We start from the raw sequence: 23,193 nt of genomic DNA, 5'->3' as shown, positions 1-23,193 counted from the left end.
GTGATATCTTTAATATTTCTTGAACTATAAGCATGCAAACTTTGGAAAAAGAGTATTTATGGCATTCAGACAGGTATGTTCAGTGCAGTTGTTTTGACAGAAGGAAATTAGATACATTTATAGTTTCAACATTATTTATTCTTCAAACATTCCTTGTAAAAGAAAAGGAGTATCAGATTTATGCAGTGTGACCCACATTTGGTTTTTGACCACTGAAAATGTGTAAAATTTTAACGATTTACTCCTGCAGCCGTATTGAAATTCCAATATCTCTGTGCCTGAACCATATAGGGCCTTAATAATGGAGATGCCAAAAGGAAAGTTTAAGACCCAGTATGTAAAAAGGCATTAAGATATCTTTAATATTTCTTGAAATTACAGCCATGAAAACTTGAAAAGTGCTTTTTCACCATTTTTAATGGTCACCATTAGCACATAATATAACAATGATGGCTACAATCAACAGATTTTACTGACAGACCTACCAATTTCTTTGTAAAAATATTCCCATCTTTCTGAAGTCATACCCGGATTACTCCACACATATTCATCCATGATATTTAATAGTTTTGCTTTTATCACTATACACGTTAATCTTTCTTCACAAAAATACTAGCAAAATAACTAATTTGAGCATGGGAAGTTTCTGAAATTTGGTTGATTTGACACAGATTGACCCTATTTTTCCTATAGTTAATTTTTGAGGCATGTACAATAGGTTGCGTGACCCTGGTAATGAATAGTGTCCCCACCGAATACTGAAAATACAGCAGTTATTTTAAAGGAAGAGTAAAAAATGTTTCCAGGAATATATCACTGTGTACCTCCCATGTACAATGCAATAAACCACATCTCTTCTACGTTAAATTCCTTTTTTTTCCCCGAAGGTGTTCTTTCTGGAAACACATGCAAAACTTTAAAGTTATTTTATTTTATTTTATTTTTAAGATCTTTTCTGTAAACTTGTGCTAACTTTTTAACTTTTTGTTTTTCTTATTTTGCAGTGTTGATCAGTCAGTGGCAGAGTGAGTCGAAAGAACGGGTCATCTCTCTGGTTCTGACTCACCTGCCTCTGCTTAAACCAGGCAACGTCGAGGCCAAAGTGGAGTACATGAGTCTTCTGCCGAAGATCTTGGGCCACACCATCGAACTTGGCCGGCACTTAGAAGAAAGCAGGCAGCTTCTGTCCTACGCCCTAATCCACCCCGCAACCTCCCTCGAGGACCGCGGGAACCTCGCCCTCTGGCTCAACCATCTGGAGGAGCGGGCGGCTGCCCGAGGAGCCGGAGATTCCCTTGAGCGTGCACCTTCATCTCATCACGGGCAGCCTCCACACCTCTATCCCCACCACCAACGCTATGGGTCGGATGACCGTCTCAACGGTTGGCAGGGCTCGAGGGACTCTGGGCTGGGAAGTTGGCAGCAGCAGCAACAGGGCTGCGAAAACGGGCACCTCTCACTGTACCCATCATCTTCCGTGCCCTCTACTATCAACGCTGTAGGTACAGGCAGTGGGACCAACACAAGTGAGTGAACTATTCTTCATTTTTGGCTTAACATAGGATGCAGTCTGTCTTCCATTTAGTCTGTCTATAACAACAGGTGTTTCATATAAGCTAGCTGCTATTTTGTCTATTTCATCTTTGGCAAGTGCGATTAAAACAGCCGCAGGTCCAGTCTAACAAGATGTCAACTCTTTCAACATTGATATTATTGTGACCATCTCAAATCCCCACTCATTTCCTTCTGGACAGTTCAGATGTTGTATTAATGACTTTGTATATTTGTCACATTAAGGAGCATTCAGAAGTATGATAGCCAATGAAACGAGAGGAAAAAATGTGTACATGCGGCACTGCCGTGCTGTGGGCATAACAAAGATATTCAGAATGGACATATCTGTGGTCAGAGCATGATATTTCCAGCTAAGAATGCAAGGGTCTTTTTTTCTGATGAAGGAGACAGCTGAGGATATAAATAAGGGCACATTTAAAGCATTGCTCCAGCACCAGATCCTCTTTGTTTTTGACTACTTAGGGTACTTAACAGCACAAAGGACTGGTTACACAACTCTTCTCCAACAACACCAGAATGTAGGCTTCAGAAATGTTATCTTTCTGGTCAAAATGCTGTTGTTCTTTAGGACTTATTGTGTTAATGATTTAGGGCAACCCTCTGTATCGTAAGATAAGGCTGGGTAAAATTATTTGCCCAAAAAACTGCCTCCTAAAATGCTAACAATGAACAAACTGGAATCTTGTGTATGTGTGTGTACATTACAAAAATTATTTATTTATATATGTTTTTTGTATAAATTAATTAAAAAAAATTCTCAAAATTTCTCTTACTTTATAATGAGGCATTCAGTCAGTTCATATTGGTCCATTTACGGTATCAGATCAACAAAGAGAATTTACTTCTTTACAACAAACCCTTAATCGTCTCCTTGACAAAGAACAAAAGTCACATTATATAAGAACATCTTTGAACATTGTTATTTTTTTTCACATGCTCACCATTAGGGCTGCACGATTTATTGGGAAAAAAAATGACATTGCGATATTTTATTTTTCTGCGATATATATTGCGATATGAAATTGAATAAAATATTTTCTTACAAACAAAAATGGGGTGAGCACACTTACATTCTCATTTTAAATGATTTAAACATCAGAGTATTATTCAAATTAGAGTAAATTATTTATTTGTAACTTTAGGATATGGTTGAATTGTTAACATGTTAACTAACACGAACTTACCACGAGCAATACTTTTGTTACTATATTTAATAAATTTAACATTATTGTAAATTGTTACCGATTTTTTTAATACACCCATTCAGGCGTCTCGTGAGTTCAGTGGTGGACAGGTCAGTTGTTCATTAAATTGAATTGTTTCAAAGGAATCATTAGTTCGCGAATCAGACATGTACAACACGCGTTGTTTAATTATGTGGGTTTGACAACACAGAAAACATTTAATCACTGGATAGTTTTTTTTTCTCTTGACACCAATTGATTTTGATTAATATGCGGGAGGGAGAGAGAGCAAAACAGCGCTCGTGTTGTTTGAAGACGGTGAAGGTGAGCACACGCACGTGCGCGGCACGGTCTCTCTCTCTCTGCCTGTTCTTATATGCGCCCTGTTGACAGGACTTAAAAACACATGCAAATGATAAACTTTCACTCTATGATGGTTAAGCTGTGCAATTAATCCGCGAATCACATTCGTCAAGGGCCAGGGAGCAGCTGGCCCATATGGTTAATGAATAACGGATCAACTACGACAGCCTACAGCCTACATCCTGCGATGTGACTATCATGGATTCGTATCGTGATATCGATGCTTAAACGACACATCGTGCAGCCCTACTCACCATTGAACATTTGTAAATTGAATTAGAACAGCATCCTGTGTCCTTCTTTCTTTACTCACACAAACACCCTCTCACCTCCTCAACTAAGTACCACATAGCATCCCAGCTCTTCCCTTTTAAGGTATCCTTTGTGGGGGTTTGTATTTAGGGAAAATGGCTAATATTTGGGGACTGTAATGTAAGCTGGGCACCTATTTTAAACTAGCCTCAAAGACCTATACATAGTCCAAACATTTACAGCCGCATATAGGAGAAGAGAGAGCTCTTCACACAGCCCATAACGTATCTTCTCCATCTCATTCTCGGTTTGTTTCCTCTTTCCCCTCACCCGCAACGAGGTTGAATATTCCAGAAGAGGAAGACAGGCTTACCTTTTTAGTAGGTGCAATGGAAAAGACTCGCAGCTTGTTTTGTTTGCCAGGTTTTCCCCCCTTAGTGGAAACAAATAAACTTGTGTTGGTTGAGCTGGCTAAAGCAATTTACTGCAGACTGAATCTAAATGCATTTGACATTGGGTTGTGCTTGTTTGCCATGAAAGTTGTTTAAAAATTCAAGTGAGTCTACTTGAGAATGGAGTCTGATTTTAATAATGCATATTTTACCTGCCACTAGGTATTGGAAACAGGAACTTTTATTCAGAACTGGTTCTAAATAATTCAGACTCTGGGTGTTTCTTCTTTGTGTTCTTTGTTGTGAATCAAAAACATACCGGAGAGCTTTAGTAGTGTAGTCTGCTTCCCAAACGTATGACTCTTATGAGTCAGTTCTTTTAAGTGAATCAAAAATATACTACTTGAACAGTGTCATCAGATCCCAAACAAGTCAAAAAACTTGCAGCTCATAACTTTGTTACTGTTACAGTTGAACTAAATTTAAAACTCTTCTGAAAAAAAGAGTAAAGTACTAAAATGAGTAAAGCAAAATAAAATAAATATAAATGAGAACTAAATACAAGTATATAAATAAGAACTTATAGAAATTACAAAAGATGTAATTGATAATTATTTTTAAATGAAAACATAAATAAAAGTCCATTCAAATTATTAAATATTATAATAGTTAATAAATAACAAGTGTAAAACATATATTAGTTTATCTACAAATATTTTAAATATATTTCATATTAAAATAATCTCATCATCTGGCAATCATTTTCCAGTTATTTCATTCTCAAAGACAAAATCGGTGATAAAATCGTTAATTTTATCTAGTGGATCGCAATCACTAATGGATTATTATAATAATGTTCTTCAATTTAAAATTAGAGATGCATGGTATGCAGTGATGCTAGATGGTATAACATTTTGAACTCATTTATTATTCAAAATAGCCCTGGAATATGAAATCATATCCTGTTGCTCATATTCATTGCAGTCCAAAATAATTTTGCATGCTTAGTGTGACCACCCCGTACAACTCGACTGCCCGATTGTCCACACTGACCAGACAGAAAAGTTTTAAAATATTCACCCTTATGTCTGCCTCGAGACAACAGAGCTACTAATCGAGGCTTTTAAAGTTGACGCTTTTGACAGAAGATTCCAGAAATATAACAGTCCTGATTTGTTTGTGTTCATGATGATCCCTGTGGCCTGATCTCACACACGCTGTATGTTTGTTTTCTCGCAGTCCTGTCGGGTGGGCAGCACAGTCCTCTGAGGCGTTCAGTGTCTCTGACCCCTCCGATGAGTGGCGGATCTAACCAGCCTCTGGGGCACGAATGGCTGTCCCAGGAGGACCTGCGTCCCCGCGGGCCGGCCCCCGACCACGCCCCCATCTCTCCTCAGAGCAGCGTGGCGTCCTCGGGCAGCGGAGGCAGCGAGCACCTGGAGGAACACGCTGCTGTCCGAAGTACATTCCATGAGGAGGGCAGCGGGATGAGGGGTGAGCCATGGAATTATGTGCATTTGAAACTTGACCAAACAGGACACTATATTTACTGTTTTAGTAAACAGATCTTAAAAATACATAATTAGTCATGATGAGCCCAGATTTTAAAAACTAGCACACTCACAAGAAATGTTATCCTGCATTGCTTTTCATCCGAAATGATGTGATGTCACTCTCAGATGTGCCGTCATGGCTGAAGAGTCTCCGTCTCCATAAGTACGCTGGGCTCTTCTCCACCTTGACCTATGATGAGATGATGTCACTGACGGAGCAGCAGTTGGAAGCTCAGGTTGGTGTTTTAACCCTTCATGCGCTCCATTGCTACGCTGCAAAAATGACTTTCCTGCTCAATATTTTTGTCTTGGATTCCAGTATAAATAATTAAACATATGTGTTCCTGGACCACAAAACTTAAGTCTTAAGTGTCAATTTTTCTAAATGAGCTTGATATGTTATGATCGGACAATATTTGTCTGAGATAGAACTATTTGAGAATCTGGAATCTGACATTCCTAAATATTGAGAAAATCGATAGCAATCCATTTATTAGCAAAATATTTAATATTTATATATATATATATTTACTGTTGGAAATTTACAAAATATCTTCATGGAGCTTGATATTTACTTAATATCCTAATGATTTTTGCCATAAAAAAAAAAAAATCTATAATTTTGATCCATACAATGTATTTTTGGCTATTGCTACAAATTTACCCCAGAGACTTAAGACGGTTTGGTCCAGGGTCACATATGTAAAATAAAATAGATTCACTTTAAGATATTTTTCAAGATAATATGTCTTGTGTTTAGAGAAATCAATAAAAATGATTAAAATATGAAAGAAAAATTGCAAATAGGGTAGGAAAAATACATTTGTTTTCCCTTTTGAATTATATTTATATATCTTACCCTACTGACATTTTTTTTCTCTCTATTTTTAAGCCATTTAAAGATATCTTGGCCAAAAATCTAAAATAAATTGTTTCCATAATTTATTAACTTGTTCCCTCATTTTAGGTTAATTGTGACTATTTAATTCAATTCAAATGAAGGGAACTAATTATTACAACCTGGCTGTGATTTAAATAATTAAAAATTCTCATTTTAGTGAAACCATGTAATGTTTTTTTTTTTTTTTTTTTTTTTTTTTTTTGTGGAATAATATATATAGGCCTTATTGGAAGAGTTAAACAGGCAATTTATATGTTAAATTTGGCTATAGATCACCCATTAATTGAAGGGGAATCTTATATATTTTATCCATCATGTATGTACATATATAGATTTGTACATTTTATATGTTGTAGCAGCTTTGCATACTACGTGAATGTCAGATTTTGAATGTTGTTTTTCTCTGATATAGCAAGTCACCAAAGGAGCACGGCACAAGATCATCATCAGTATTCAGAAGCTGAAAGACAGACAAAACATGCTACGCTGTTTGGAGAAGGTCAGAGCCTCTCTTTCCCCATGTCAGTTTATTCTGACTCATAGTGCACAGACGTATCAATCAAAGTCTTTACATTTGCAGTCATTCATACTGAGGTTCAGATTTGGGTTTAAACCTTTACCCTTTCAGTATCCAGCCTTGATCTTTAACTGCAGTTCCACACTAACTCTGAAGCCCAAACCTCTGCCATTATCATTTTTCACATGTGCTTTTTATGTGTGTTACTTATTAAATGACATCTAAGCACACACTATTCGAAACAAGAGATATGAAGGAGCCTGATGTCTAATTTCAGAACAACCTTTTCATCAAGCTTTCCATCTCGATGCATTTGTAGCATCAGAAGTAAGACACCTCCTCCATTTAAAGTTTTAATATCCCGCATGTGTCGGCCCTGTTAAGAGTCGCACCGTGCGACGGGGAAACAAACATGCTCGTATTTTTGGTAGACCTTTATTTTGTACTCGCATGTCATTTTCTGCCTCATTACATGTCTGAAATATCCTGACAGTTGCCCGTATTGAATTTATGGAAGTGTCTAAAATAATGCTGCACCACAACCTCGAATATAACAACTACGCATACATCCACTCATCTGTCATCTCTCTGTCTTTCAGGATATTTTGGAGGGAGGGAATCTACGTGCTCCTTTGCAGGAGCTCCACCAGATCATCCAGACACCCATTAAAGCCTGCAGCACAGAGGAGTCTTCACAGCGCCACCTGCTGAGCGCTGAGGGGAAGAGCAGCATCGCCACTTCCCACCTGGGCGGAGGAGAGGCGGAGGGCAGCTCCACAGTCATAACTGAGGGAGACATCCCCGCTCAGTTCACTCGCGTCATGGGCAAAGGTTCACACCTAGTTCTTCCCGTAAACTGAGAATCATTCGAGGCTGTTAGGAATGTTTAGGTCACCACTTTCCTTTTCCAAACAACTTTATCTTACAGACAGAAAAATGGTTCAGAAGATGTCAGACAGAGATTATGTAGTTTACTTCCCTTAACTCTTGTTGAGTTTTCCATAACCATATGAGACAATGTAATATAGTTTAGCCATTGTGTAAAAAGTTTTTTATTTTCTTTTATTTTTTTATGTGACTAACTTTTTCTTTGGTTTTGTGACAGTTTGCACACAGCTCCTTGTCTCCGGGTCAGATGAGGAGAACATTAGTTCCTACCTACAGCTTATTGATAAGTGCCTTATCCATGAGGTGAGTGTTCAGGAAATCCAAATTTATTAATACATGAAACTTCTTGGTTTTATTGTGAAAAATTCATCTGCTCTTTATTATTCCCAATGAATACAATCAAGTCCTTACTTGCTGAATATCCAGTTCCACTCAGACAAATGTCACATAATTGAAGTAAAATAGTTAGTGAACCGGTGTTGTTTTTTTTTACCAAAACTATAATTATTAAAAATCGTTTTTCAGTGATTAAAGTACAGCTGAAATACCTAAATCAAAATTTAGTTTCCTCGGCAATCAACTTAAATAAGTTCCAGTCAAAAAATTGTAATGACTCAAACTGAAGTAGAAATAAAAATGTAAATTAAAAAAAGCACAGAAAATTTTAATAATATAATAATAAATAAATCATAAATCATAAAAACGGATAATATAAAAGTAACTCAAAATATGTATAAATACTATAATATTTTATATATGTATATTTACAGTCGTCTTATCATATAAAAGATAGTGTATCAGATAAAAAAATATTTATATTTCAGATTTTAGGTAGTATGCTAGAATTAGCATATAATTAATTTCAGCTAATAAATGTAGACTTAAGTTAACTGAGCATTAATTTTGATTTCATGATGTTTAAGCCATATATTAGGTGTGTTTTTTTTTTCCAAATTGAAGTACAAAAGGTGTTTTAGTTTCTCATGTGAGTCTGTCGAGGTCAGCAGATGGTGAGAATACAGTTCCCTTTTTTGGTGACAAAAATGACAAATGACATGCTAAATTTTAGAATAAGCACACATAGTCCCATTAGACAGTAGGTACAGTATGTTGAGAAGTGTTGAGCTTGAATTGGACTGGAAATGGATTCTCTCACTTCTCTGACGTCTCCCACCTCTCACAGGCCTTCACAGAGACACAGAAGAAGAGGTTGTTGTCATGGAAACAGCAGGTGCAGGTACAGTTCCGGTCGATTTCGAGGAAAACTCTCCTTGACCTAACAGGACAGAGAAGAAGGTAAAGTGGATTTTGGAAGTTGGGATGTAACCGAATAGTGAATCTGTACTGACACGGAAAACGAATGACACATTCTACAGAATCTTGTATTTTATTTCGTTAAGGTGTTCTAAAAGTTCTAAATGTCATTTCCTTACCAAACACAGTATGCGGATTCTGGCACGTGCCTATTTGAAAGTCACGGTTGGAATCAAGGCACAATCTGACATTCTTGTTCTGTTGAAATTCAATCCATTTAGGTCCTATGATGAGACCATGATACTGTAAATGAAATTCCAAAATTAACATATCATATTTTTCGGACTATAAGTCGCACCTAAGTATAAGTTGGATCAGTCCAAAAATACATCATGACGAGGAAAAAACATATATAAGTCGCAGGACCAGCCAAACTATGAAAAAAAGTGCAACTTATAGTCCGGAAAATATGGTAATATTTTGAACATGCTTCTCTGACATATTTCAACCCTTTGGGCCAATATTACTTAAGGTATAACACTCTTCATCTAAAGAAAATCACATGTACATTAAAAAAAAAAAAATAGAAACATTGTTATCCTAGATATTCCAATTGATGTGAAATATCAATCAAAACATGTTGAAAACATGCATGGATAAAAAGGGTGCTTTTACATCTATCAAAGAATTTTAGCTTGTGAAAATCTATTGTATTTCTTCTTTTTTAAAAGCATACCTGAGACACTATGGGGGACTTCTGAAACATTGTGTTTATTAATTTTTATTAAATTAAAACTACTCAAAGTTTCAACCTGATATCAAACATTTCTTGTAAATAGTCATATTCTTGAAATTATTATGACGACACATTCTGAAATACTTGATTTTGTAATGGTATTTTAACTATTACTCTGTTATGTTTTCACATAAATAAAAAAATGATTACAGCAATTTAAATCGGTAAGCAGCTGTGTATTAAGCGGGATCATGTACAGACAGATAATCATTACTGCTAAATAAATTGCTTTTGTATTAATGGCCATTGATTGTGCATTATCCTTCACCTATTTATAAATGATTGAGTAAATTTCAGTGGAAGATATTCACCATGACAGCTGTCATCCCGACAAAAAGAGCTCTGTTGCTCAATTTTACTGAATTACATCATACAGTGGGCCGAGGACAGGCCTTTTGAGGTTTACTCCATCAGATACGTTGATTAATTTAGGGCAAAATTACTGCCATCTGTGTTTTTATTTATTGGAAAGAGACTTTAATGATGATCGGATACCACAGACCACACAGATGTGTTTAGGACCATGAGTCATGATTTTCCGTCACTCCCTACTGGATTACATCATGGTCTGAAAATAGACCATATGATACTCAACAAGAATCTCCTTTTTTATGCCACAGTCTTTGTCAAACTTTGTCTTTTTAAAGTCCCCCATTGTCAAAGTCAATACTAAGACTACGCCTACATAGAATCTCGGTTTTTAATAAATGTAAATAATAATACATTTGTTTAATTTTACAACTTTTGCAATTGATTTCTCTTTCTGTGATATTATCTGAGTGGTATTTTAGGACACTTTCCGTTTCATTTCAGCAGTCGTTACGGTCAGTCTAACTCCCTTCCAACCACGGGCTGCGTAGGCAGCAACGTTCCCACCCGGAGAAACCTGCGGCAGTATCAGATGCGGAGTTTGCCTGGTGTAAGACCCATCCTTTTGGGTACCACCGGCCTGTTCGGACCAACCCCCCGAAGCAGTAGCAGCACTCCTACCGGCCTGAAGCAGGGAAGACAGGTTTGTCATTACACAAACAACACCAAACCCGAAGCGTAAATGACTTTATTACCACTTCAGACTGAAGGGAGCTCTAGTTTTTGAAGTGGATGGAGCTGGAGGCAATTTACAACATTCCAGAAATCCTACATCACTGTTAAATGGAACAACTGAGGACGGGGTTTTGGAAGCGTAGTGATAACCTGGCATTCTTGCGTGTCTGCTCAAACATTTTTCTTGGCACGCTTACAATGGGAGGAAGTTCCAACTGCTTCTCTGGTTCAGAGTGTGTGGACGGTGGGGTTAGGTGCGCGAAACAGCCGATGAGTCATGTGTGGGGAGAAGTGTGCCTGGAGAGAGAAGAGAGAGAGGGGAGGGGAGAAAAGAAGAGGAGAGAAAGAAAGAGAGAGTGAGAGAGAGGGAGCTAGTCAAAGGCAGTGAGAACAGTGCACAGGCATTTCCTGTTTTTCCCTGCTCCTCTGTCGGGAGGGCCAGGAAAGGGGGAGAGGGAGTCAAATGAAGGGAGTGAAAGAGTAAATGAAAGTCAGATACGCAGGTTAGGAAAACTTATTCACATCAGATCACTACATGGATGGACGCATCTTATAAAATGATCAGTGATGTGTCCGAGTGATACATCACCCTAAACCACCATCAAATGAATGGAAAATATTCAAATTATCATAATGCAGAAAAATAAAAAATTTATGTATATGTGTGTTGTATTGCAGTAATGAGAATCATAATTGAGAATAATGCAAATTATAAAAATGTATGAAAAATACTTAAGCGGATTACCGTAATTTCCGGTAAATATGCTTAACTGTCATAAAAATAATGTCACAATGCCAAAAATATATTAAAATAAAAATTAAATATATTAAAATAAAAAAGTATAATTTATATATAATTTAAATATATATATATATATATTAATTATGGTGAAATATAACATGGACATGTTTTTGTTTTCATTCATTTATATATATAGAATAATTTTCTAGAAGATTTTTATAGATCTTCACAGAATAGTCATGTTTCACACTGAATGAATCAGAAATGATATTTTCATTTTATCTAGTCAAGTAGTTGTTTTATGTTTAGAACAAAAAAGGCTTCATCATAATGTGAAACTGTTTTTCATGTATTATCCATTAGTTTAATGAACCCGCTTATTTACCAAGTCTATTGTGTCAAACCTAGTATTCGTATGACGTGATTGTAATTTGGCTGGCATATGTGTTTTTGTGGTAGGGTTTGTGGTTTGCCAATCCAGGGGGCAGTAACAGCATGCCCAGCCGTACCCACAGCTCAGTTCAGAGGACCCGATCGCTACCCGTCCACACCAACCCACACACCATGGCTATGTTCCAGCAAACAGGTAGGAGACAAGAACTCAAACACAAAACCTCCCCAGATGATGTTAAAAGGTAACTGTTTGAAAAAAGTTGCCCTCCAGTTAAGGAGCTCAGAAGTAAAAATGCATGTAAATGAATTGCCATCTTGATAAACTTTGTCTCTTTTTTTTTTTTTTGCTGTGAATGAAAATCAGTCATCTACTTGTGTGCAGTGCATTGTGCTGCATTAAAAATAATCAATGTATCTGCAAGTTATAACACATTTCCTGTTTCTGTTTTTTCACCATAATTTCCTTGCCTCTCCATGACCAAACTATTCGAGATATCAAGAATCCCTTCTCAATTTAGCATCCTTAATGTCTTGAGATCATTTTATCCAAGATTGATGGTGATTGCATGAAAAACCTAGGAAGAGTATTAAAAAGTTAAACATATGCACTTTTTAAACACTTCAAAGTAGCCGACTTCCTGTTGGTCATAGCCAATGACATGCAAGTTGTCCAGCTCAGTGAGATTAATATGTGTACTGAGTTGCATATGTATACGTGTAAATGTGCATGAGATATGCTGCAAGTTTTCTGACTGTGTGCCAGATTCTTTGGCATCCTAATGTTTTTGAGCATGTCATGGCCCCCAAAATGCCCTGGATATTCTAAGAAAACATTTCCTTAGAGAAACAATAAAATGTGTACTTATTTATTTTATTTTTTTATAAAAATGTTTGAACAAGATGTCTTTTAAGTGTGCGGACAACACTTCCTGAATTTTGTGCATTATAGATTTAGATTTAAAATTGCATTCAACATGCTGATGCCCTGATCATATATATATTTCTGGGGTAAAAAAAAAAAACCTACAGAAGCATAGAATTGCTTATATCAAGTTAAAAACACATCAAATATTTGTTAGTGGTCAGACAGTTTTCTTTTTCTGACTGAAACCATGTCACACATTTAAAGTTTTCTGGCTTCTTTGTGCTGTGTGCTCCACTGACATATATTCAGAGCAGACAGATGTTCCTCTCAGTCTGTGGCTCCACTCTGACTGAAGCTGAAACTCACTTCCTGCAGTTTGCTCTGTTCTCATGGATTTATAGAAACACTTGTACTCTTTCAGAGAAAAAAGAGGGGCTGTGCAAAAGAGGGTGTACAGTGTTTTTGTGTAATTTGCTGCATGTTACAATGACTGGCTTTGTGTAGCATGCCTGCTCCTTTTTCTGTCAGACTCATTCCCCTTCATTTTCTCATTGCCGCCAATTCAAATGTGTTCACATTAACGCCTTGATTAATTCAAAGGCATCAAAGAGGGAACACTGTGAGAGACTTGATGGGACTTACAGGATTTGCTGCTTAAAAATAGCAGGTCATCTGTTCCATCCAGCTAGTGGTTGCCTAACTCAGCTCTTCCTTCCCACAAGGGATTTTCAAAGGCCCGTTTGCTGTTGACTCAGCTAAAGGCGAGGGCCAGCTCGAGCAGTCAGAGTCTGGCCCACCGAGACTGAAGCGACTCTTTAGAACAGAGCTCACACTGTAGGCCAGTGTACTACCGAACAGTTCACATTTTGTTCAGTGCAATCTACAAGCATAATGGCAGTTTGAAAATCGAGGTTGCAATTTGGAACTATTTATCAATTGCAGTTTGATGACAAGGATGTGAATGAGGTTTGAAATGCATCTTTTTGCTGCACTCATTTGAATTGTTATGTGTTGTGTATTGTCATAACTTGTTAAAGCTTACTCAGTTTGTTTGTCATTTTGCAGATTTACAGGTGCCTGTGACTGAGCCTGACATCAATAACCGTTTGGAGTCTCTGTGTCTCAGCATGACTGAACACGCTCTGGGAGGTACATGTCCACTTCTTGCTCAGTTTATAAATACTGCACTTAAAGGAACTGTTCACCCAAAAATGAAAATGATACCAATTTAAGTTTGTTTTTGTTTTTTTGCATTCTGAAAGGATGCTTTAAATTGACAAAAAGTAACAGTAAAGATATTTGTCACTTTGTACTTTAGAATCCTAGAAAAAATGTACCATCATATTTTCCATAAATATATTAAGCAGCACAACTGTTTTAAACATGTTTCTTGAGCAGAAAATCAACGTATTAGAATGATTTCTGAAGATGATGTGACACTGAAGACTGGAGTAATGATACTGAAAATTCAGCTTAGCATCACAGGAATAAAGTGCATTTTAATGTGTTTATTACAATAACAACAGTTGTTTTAAACTGTAATTGTTCACAATATTACTGTTTTATTTGTATTTTTCATCAAATTAATACAGCCTTGGCAAACATGAGAAACTTATTTAAAAAAATCTTAAAAACCATGTTATGCAAAGATATTAACATGTCGATCTTTGAAAACAGAAACTACTTGTCTACTAGTAGATAAGCAGCCTCTCATTATTTTATCTGAAGAAATTTGCATTTTGATGTCTGAATACTCCAAACTCAACTTTTGGTATGAGCTGATGAATGAGGATGTTTCTAGTATTGCATAATGTATGTTATACAATCTGTGCAACAAAATCTTTTGATTTCATCCTCAATCCATGAGAATGGAATCTGAGGAAATGGTTTGGATCTATGCTGACTATGGCAGGATCATGAAAGCCCACGGGACAGTTTCTGTCAGGAACATCCCGTCTGACACTCATTCAAAAGGTCAAAAATCCTTTTGAAGTCCTTTGTTTTCCTTTGAAAATGTTCAAGGGAAGACTTTTTGTTTTCTTTCTCCACAACATTTTGGTTTAACTTTTTGAGGTGCATCTTTGGTGGGAGCTTTACAGATGCATCAGCCACAACAATCTTCAAAAGAGAAAATATTGTGACTATCAGTTTCAGACAGGAAGGAGCATTGCTTTGTATCCACATGTCATGGGATCAATGCAGTGAGCATTCCCATGTGAAGTGGAGGTGCATAAAGAGTGTTTTTTCTCTCAGGGCTGACACACAGAGGCTTTCAGTGCAGTGGGCTCAGCACTGGACAAGCACAGCTTTGTGTTGGGGGAGTGCAGGCAGACAGACAGAAGAGAGGCAGGCAGACGGGCAGAAGAAGTGGGCAGCTCTGCGGTGAGCTCAGGAATGCCCCGCTCGCTCCACAGCTGCCAACAGAGACCGTAGTGTTCTTGTGGCAGCACACTCCTAGACTTTCCCCCCTCAGGACCTCCACCTCCTCTGGTCAGCAGTCTTGCCTGGGAGTTTTGTGTGCCCTCATTACGCAGAATGAGATTGCTTGCTCTTTGAAACTGTATGGTCGGGAAGTCCTACTCATTTCAAACAGAAGCAAAAAAATAAAAATAAAAAATACTGATTCACTGGGTTGTTTCAGTAATTCAAAGACTTCCAGAAGTCCCGTGCAATATTTTCTCAGAAGTTATAGAAGTTACACTACCATTCAGAAAGGACCAGAAAGTGTTGGTTTGTTTTTTGTTTTTTTTAAAGAAATTAATACTTCTATGTAAGGACTGCTAAAAAAAAATCTAGTAGGTTATATAAGTTACATTACTGTACTGTTCATGTAAATTAATAAAAGAAGACAAAATGTTCATTTTTGGGTGAAAGGTTCCAGAGTTGCACTTGATTGTGTTGATGTCATGATGTCACTTGTTTCCATAGATGGCGTTGATCGAACTTCAACTATCTGAGAGAAGAAAAGGGGGCGCACAGGAGACACATGCCTTGCAGCAGGGGGGAAGGTCAACACGAGGTCACAAACTGCTCTGCCTATAACCCCGCCCCCTCCACCTGCTCCCCCACCAACGCCAAATAGCCAATAAGAGAAGTGGGGCGTGGTCTACACAGTGCCATATTTTCTGAAAGGCTTAACACAAGCAAGTTCTGTCACTATGACTACTTCAGCGTGTTTACATTCGAGTTTGGGAGAAAATCACATCTTCAGCACTTTGAATGCCACAAAGGGTCTACGCATCGACGGGCCATTAGAGGGGGTCTGTAACGCAGCGGAGACAACCTTAAAGCGTTCAGGTTGCTGTCTGGGACGTCACAAAATCAAAACCAACCAGTAGACGAAACCAGATCAACACATAGTTACAGATTTGATTTCTGTGCCTCTGTGCAGATGCTAAAAATATTACGTCAAAGTATGTTTACACCTTATACTGTCAAGAAAATCCGAAGTCATTTTTTTTCAGGTGTGAGCGTTGTCAAAATCCGAGGACGGTGTACAGCTTTAGGTTCCTAAATGGCTTCATAGTTTACAAGTGTGTTTGTATTTACTGTTTCGTTGTTGTAGTTTTCTTTTGTGCCAGCAGGAAAGCTGATTTACAACACTACAAAGACAGTAAGAGCTACGGATGGTACGGATGCAAGAAAGATAGGGAGCGTGAGAGCAGCGATGGGAAAGGAAACAGGAAGTGATGTCAGCAGAAGGGTCTGTGGAGGGAGCAAGGAATGTCGTACATGGATTCTGACGTTAAGGAATAGTCGAGGGAAATCAGGAGGTCAGAGGAGTGGAATATAGGAGAAATGCCAGATGGAAAGGTTGAAGAGGAGAAGGTGAACACAGAGGTCAGAGCTGCAGACAGACAAAATATGCAGAAATATACACACACACACACAAATAAATATATATATATATATATATATATATATATATATATGTGTGTGTGTGTGTGTGTGTGTGTGTGTGTGTGTGTGTGTGTGTGTGTGTGTGTGTGTGTGTGTGTGTGTGTATACATATATATATATATATACATTTTTATTTAAATATATTTTATTTAGATTTTAATTTATTTAAATTAAAATATAAATAAAATAATAAATATATATATATATATATATATATTACAATTAAAGTTAAATAAAATCAAATGAAACAAATATGATATGTATATTAACTATATATTTTTGGCAAAAACAAATTTAGTGTAAACATGGTAAAATGTGTTTCTGGAAGCATAAAGATGCTTGGGAGAAGTGTACAGCATCATGAATGATGTTCGTTCAGATACTGTGGGAATCTGTGGAGATTTTTAGGGATTCCGTGTGGGCCTGGAGAGGAAAATGTTTTACAAATATTTTTGTATGCATTTAATTTTTTATTTTTTTTAAATGCACAGCTGTTGATTGGTTTAGTGATTTTGGGGAGATTTTTTACAGGTGTCATATGGAGGTTTTCAGCTGGTTTCTGTGTATTTGGGATATCACATGCGTGGTACACTATGTCAGTAGGCTGTTGAAGCAACAGAGAGAAATATACAGTAAGTCACATCAAAATGTATGAGGAAAAAATACTAATTCACCAGTTACTAGTACAGAGCGCCATATTGTGGTGAAACTGCGCAATAGTTAACATTAAATAAGGCTCGAGTATTTTTAACAGTATTGTCTTAATATCAGCCATTAGTTTATCATGCCAGGTATTAAAAAATAGAACGTTTACAATAAGAAATTAGCTTTTAGTTTTAGACTCTTACAAGTGAAGATCAGATTTTGTTGTTGTTGTTGCTTTGTTTTAATCCGGAACATTAAAGTCTCTTTATGAGGGTGTTCAGTGATTGTTAATGATTCTTATTTAGAGTTTTTCCTATATACCTTTGCTTTTCCTGCCATTGGTGCTGTGAATCCTTGCTTAAACCATCAAAAGTGAATTTGCAATAATGTGCAATAGACTCTTCAACAGCAACATGGTCTGAATCACAGGGCTGAGGGGGAGCTGGACTAACAAACTCTGCCCTCTCCTCCAAATCCACCACAATTCCTGAACCGCAGGACTGTTGTATCCTGTAGTTCTCATGTGGAGGCATTTGCTGGCCTGCAATTTGATGCACCTACCCACACCTCATGTGTTTTTTGGCTAATCCAAAGAAACCAGTCATGATTAAACAGACAGTAAAGAGGCACTTTCACATCCGTTGAGAGGCGATCGACGCAATTCAAGCTGCCTAAAAGAAAGAATATTAACTGTGCATTGTGTCGGCTTCATAAACGAGTTAGTGCCTCCAAACTAGTGCTTTTAATGTGCATGATATGCCTTAAACGGAATGGTAGCCGGTGTTTTACAAGCATGTTAGCAAACCATCATGTGGCACCTTGTTTTCTAGAGGTGCATTTGTTTGTGTGTATTAAGCCACTCATCACTGCCATTTGAAAACAATTAGCAGTTTCAAATGATTATTTATTCTTTTCTATTATTGATGCAGAGGTTATTGTATTCATTAGATGTATTATTTAAGATACTTTGTGTATTAACTTTTGCTATGGCTGGTAACCATAAGTACATCTCAAATAACAACCTAGTTATTTTTTGACGTTTTGTTTTTCCCAATTTGTATTCTTTATCTAAAGAAACGCACCTGATAGTCAAAAGAGATATCAGTTTTTTGTTGTTGTTTTAATATTGCTGTTTTCCTTTATTTCTTGTGAGTATCTATAAATGCTTATATTTTGCTAACTCTCCCCAGATGGTGTATTTTAAGGAAAATGTTTTTATATTGTCAAAGAGCCAAATTGTTTTTGTTTTTTATGTGGAGATTTCGCTGTTATTCTGTTGCTGTTGTTCCACCTCAGCTGTTACGATGTTTAATGCCAAAAACATACTGTGTAGGGTCATTGCGTAGAGAAGTTATATAGGAAGAGCGCTGCTTGCTCGTGATTGGACAACGAAAAATGATGTGGATTCAGCTCTGGTTTGTTTAAAGGGGTCATATGACGTTGCTAATATGACGTTGTGTTTTTGGTGTAATGAAACATGTTTATGCGGTTTAGGTTAAAAACATTTTTTTTTGTTTTTTTGTTTTCACATACTGTATATTATTGTTTCTCATCTATGCCCCGCCTTTATGAAACACGTACATTTTTACAAAGCTCATCTTTCTGAAAAGCGAGGAGTGCTCTGATTGGACAGCAATCCATTGCTTTGTGATTGTCCGAATACAACAAGTGTGTGATGGAAATGTAGGGCCCTTACCATACTGTGATGCATATCCTGGCACGACGAGACGGAACCAAGTGAAAGTGAAAGTGAAAAAAAGTGAAAGTGAAGTGACATTCAGCCAAGTATGGTGACCCATACTCAGAATTTGTGCTCTGCATTTAACCCATCCGAAATGCACACACACAGAGCAGTGAACACACACACACACACTGTGAGCACACACCTGGAGCAGTGGGCAGCCTTTTATGCTGCGGCGCCCGGGGAGCAGTTGGGGGTTCGATGCCTTGCTCAAGGGCACCTAAGTCGTGGTATTGAAGGTGGAGAGAAAGCTGTTCATGCACTCCCCCCACCCACAATTCCGTCCGGCCCGAGACTAGAACTCACAACCCTTCGATTGGGAGTCCAACCCTCTAACCATTAGGCCACGACTTCCCCATTAGGCCACGACTTCCCCAATAAAACCATGTGACATTTGTTACATCCAGTGGGGACATAATTACTGATTATAATGACTTATACTGTCTTTTTACACGTTGCATATTGCGTCGCGTAAACATAAAACCATGTTTGCTTTCGTGATTGAAAAAAAAACAAACAAGCCCTACACTTTTCCAAACTCACGTTTGAATCATCAATGGCAAATTCTTTTAATATGAAAACATACTTACAGACTGAGAGTCAGAACAGTAGATATTGTACTCTCCCAGGATCAGGAAACAGTCCTCCATAAAATGCACTGCACACATCTGAATATTTGGGTTGAACTGTTCTGGAACAGTGTTGTTAATAGAACTTAACCACTGATTTCTATTTGTGTCCTCTTTTGGAAGCCAAACAAAGTATTTTCGATGCTTTAAAACACACAGCGTCTTCACAACATGGCAGCGGCAGCAACAATACCTAATCGAGAATCAAACTTCTGCCTTCTTTCTTTGCGTGAAGATTCAGATGGCGCAATGCCAATCTTCCCACACAGTGACGTAGATGTGTGGGGGCGTGTTTAAATTAGGAGTTTTGGGGGGAGTGGACATGTCTTAGGTTTTATAAAGAATATGTCTTTGGGTTTGAGACTTTAGTCTTTGCATCTTTAGGGATCTTATCTATTCATGAACAGCTTGTAACACTCCAAAGAGAAAGGAAAACTTGAAATCACATCATATGACCCCTTTAAATGTTTTTCACATGACGAGTCGGAGTGTGAAGACGCTTCTGTCCAAATGTGTGACTGCAAACATGCAGCAAAAGTACAGATGCTGTAACAGTGTTAACACATGCTACCTTGGTATTCTGGAGAAAAAAATGAAATAGCGTTTTAGCATTGACAAAGCCTTTTTTGTTACATTATTTTGTGAAAGCTTTTGCGCGTCAGCATATTTGGACGTATGTGATCGATGCTGATCGATTTTATTTAGTTATTTGATTTGTTGTTTTCTCCCTCTATTCTGAAACAAGGGTCTTGCTTTACTACGCTCTTTGATTCTTTTCCCCATTATGTTGTGTGTGTGTGTGTGTTATCTTCAAGAGCCGATGTCCTGTATTGACTGCAGGCTGACGTACATATACATTATATATATATATATATATATATATATATATATATATATATATATATATATATATATATATATATATATATATATATATATTAAAAGAAGCCTATGTTTATGAAACGATAAAACCAAATAAAAACAGTGAAAAAAATCGATCAAAACAATTTATATTTTAGAGATGCATGCAAGAGGCTGGGAAGACATATATAGAAAAAAACAAATGGCAGTGCCTTTTTCTTTTCTTTTGTATTCAGACATTTACCCCAAATGTAAATGATTTTCTATGGCTCTAAAATATAGAGATAAGCAGATGGTCAAAACTTCAAATCATACAAAGTCCATACGAGCTGATTCTGATGCGTCTGCACGGAAGGAGCGTGCTGGTAGTTCATGGCCATCTGATTCTGTATGCTTTAGGTACTTCAGTGCTGTTATGAAGTTACGATTATATCTGTCTGTACAACACAGCTATGTATATATATTCTTTGTTTGTATGCGTGCGGGCGTGACACTGTGAGAAACTGAATTGTCTTGTAATTTTTGTAAATATAGCCTAGTTGCGTCATAACGTGGATAACTTCCTGTCACGTTACCTGTGAGGCGTCACAGCTCGTGTTACGTCTCTCCGCCCACCTTAGCGCAGGTTTTAAAAATCTTTACTGAAATGAACATTACTAGTCCTTAAAGAGAGGGTTTCTGTCATCTCTTTCCCTCACTGATTTGTGGCCTTGTGAGAGTGTGTTTTTGTGCGTTAATGCTGGGAGATTTATATTGTTTGTGTGTCCGCCGACTGAATGTGTTTCGTCTGTTTTTAATTGGGTCTGTGTTAAATGCTTGACATCTTTGTAATAACCACAGACGAAAAGTATTAAAGAGTAACTTCTGAAAAAGGCTCACTGTGTTTTTTTCTCGTCTGAAAGCAGCTGTTGAATGGTATGGAGGAAGCTTTGCTCATATATTCAGGTTTACTAACCCCGAGTCTGTGGGGAATTTACTGCCTCCTCTCGATCTCCACCAATCAGAGCTCGAGACAGGTTTTTATTGCCAAGAGGCGGGGCTTTCTGTGGAAAAAAAAGGACATTAAAAAGACGGTCACCCTCAACTCGCTGTTTTATTAACTAATTTATGATGGGCTACTGAAAGTGTCACACAGATGGGCAGTGTTGTTCATGGGAAAAAGATTAGGAAGGGAAATTGGTAAATTATATAAAGATTATTACAAGGTAGAAGTTCACCATGAAAATCATATCTTTTTTTACACACAAACACAAACCCTGTAACTGGCTCCTGCTATCTGCCTAAAGCACTTTAAGGGTAGAATAAAATGTTGGAAATTTTAACCCTGAGAGAGAGAGAGAGAGAGAGAGAGAGAGAGAGAGAGAGAATGTAATATTATACCTAAACACTTTTTTCACATACATTTTATTTTTATTAATTCATTAAGCAATAATATAACAATAAGCACATTTGCCCTCTTAGGTTTGAAAATTTCCATTAAAGCAAATTAAAATAATAATGCAAAAACAAATACCTCACCCTCAATCATCCTTAGGTTACTTGATAAAAAATATATATTTAAACTATAAAGCATTAATTGTTATTATTATTTTTTTGTCTTATTATTTTTTACAATAATGCAAATTTGTTAGGGTAATGACCTTTAACTTTCTTGAAATTCATGTTATAATGCGAAAATTACTTTTGGGGTGAAATATGATTTATTTATTATAATTATTTGTGAAATCCATCCTTTACTGATTCTCCTTTGCTTTCTACCAACCCCCTTAAAAATATATAATAAAATATAATAATAAAAATAAATGAATATATATATATATATATATATATATATATATATATATATATATATATATATATATATATATATATATATATAAAGCACCTTTAAAAACATAAAGAACATTCTAACATTTTTTACACAATATTTTATTTTATTTTAAGCTGAAAATGACGAAGAACATCAATAGTAAGGCTCTTTGAGACTTTAGTTTAAGGAAGGCCACATGAATAACACTATACTTCTCAATATCAAGTGTTCATTTTCTCAATGAATCCACTCTTATGAAGCGATTGTGACACTGAACATCTCAGATACCATTTGGCTCAGAGTTTGGACTTATGGAATGCAGAACATCACTCAAGGAATGTTTCATAATTTAAAACAAGTCACTACACAGACAATACAACAGTATCAGTAAATCCACAGTATCCATTGTTTCTGAGCGTAATATAATTTTCTACAATGATACATAAGTATATAGTTTGAATTCTTACTCAAAAACGCACTGTACATACCCAAGGAGAGGTAAACATGCATCTGAGTAAATGTATAAAATATGTTTTACAAATGTATATATATTTTAGTTGATTTCCATCTTTTTTATCTTATTTTTATTACAAAGATCACAATTATATCAGTACAGCTAAGTTCTGTATTCTTCATACTGTAAGTGAATCCCACAATGTGCAAAATCAGATACTTAGTTGACCTCGACTGCACCTTAACAAATAAAAGAAGACCTTCAGAGAGTAAACAACATCTAGGACCGTACAGACAGGACATTCAGAAGGCTGGAGCTGGTTATCACTTCAACACAGAACATCCAACACATCAGACTCAACAGCTGATTTTAAACAGAAAATAATAGAGTTACACAAAACGTGTAAATGCCATCAATGACGAGCCCAAATAAAC

At 36.8% G+C, this 23,193-nt stretch overlaps 1 protein-coding gene across 2 annotated transcripts in view; it reads left to right on the top strand.

Moving 5' to 3' along the window:
* LOC113060748 (protein Smaug homolog 1-like) overlaps positions 1-16,046 on the top strand; it is a 34,254-nt gene extending 18,208 nt beyond the window's left edge. The window contains exons 3-13 of one of the 2 annotated variants that reach the window (XM_026229913.1): positions 1,005-1,526; positions 5,006-5,260; positions 5,446-5,555; positions 6,633-6,719; positions 7,337-7,568; positions 7,843-7,928; positions 8,809-8,921; positions 10,492-10,687; positions 11,921-12,047; positions 13,785-13,868; positions 15,648-16,046. In XM_026229913.1, coding sequence (XP_026085698.1) covers positions 1,005-1,526; positions 5,006-5,260; positions 5,446-5,555; positions 6,633-6,719; positions 7,337-7,568; positions 7,843-7,928; positions 8,809-8,921; positions 10,492-10,687; positions 11,921-12,047; positions 13,785-13,868; positions 15,648-15,676 — 1,841 coding nt within the window. In that variant the 3' untranslated portion in view covers positions 15,677-16,046. Of the gene's footprint in view, positions 1-1,004; positions 1,527-5,005; positions 5,261-5,445; positions 5,556-6,632; positions 6,720-7,336; positions 7,569-7,842; positions 7,929-8,808; positions 8,922-10,488; positions 10,688-11,920; positions 12,048-13,784; positions 13,869-15,647 lie in introns of both variants that reach the window. The other variant, XM_026229912.1, reaches the window with a different exon arrangement.
* The last annotated feature ends 7,147 nt before the right edge of the window (positions 16,047-23,193 follow it).

Source organism: Carassius auratus, chromosome 42, assembly GCF_003368295.1.
Source record: "Carassius auratus strain Wakin chromosome 42, ASM336829v1, whole genome shotgun sequence".
In the NCBI taxonomy this organism is placed as follows: domain Eukaryota; kingdom Metazoa; phylum Chordata; class Actinopteri; order Cypriniformes; family Cyprinidae; genus Carassius; species Carassius auratus.
This window is presented reverse-complemented; position numbering and strand designations above follow the sequence as displayed.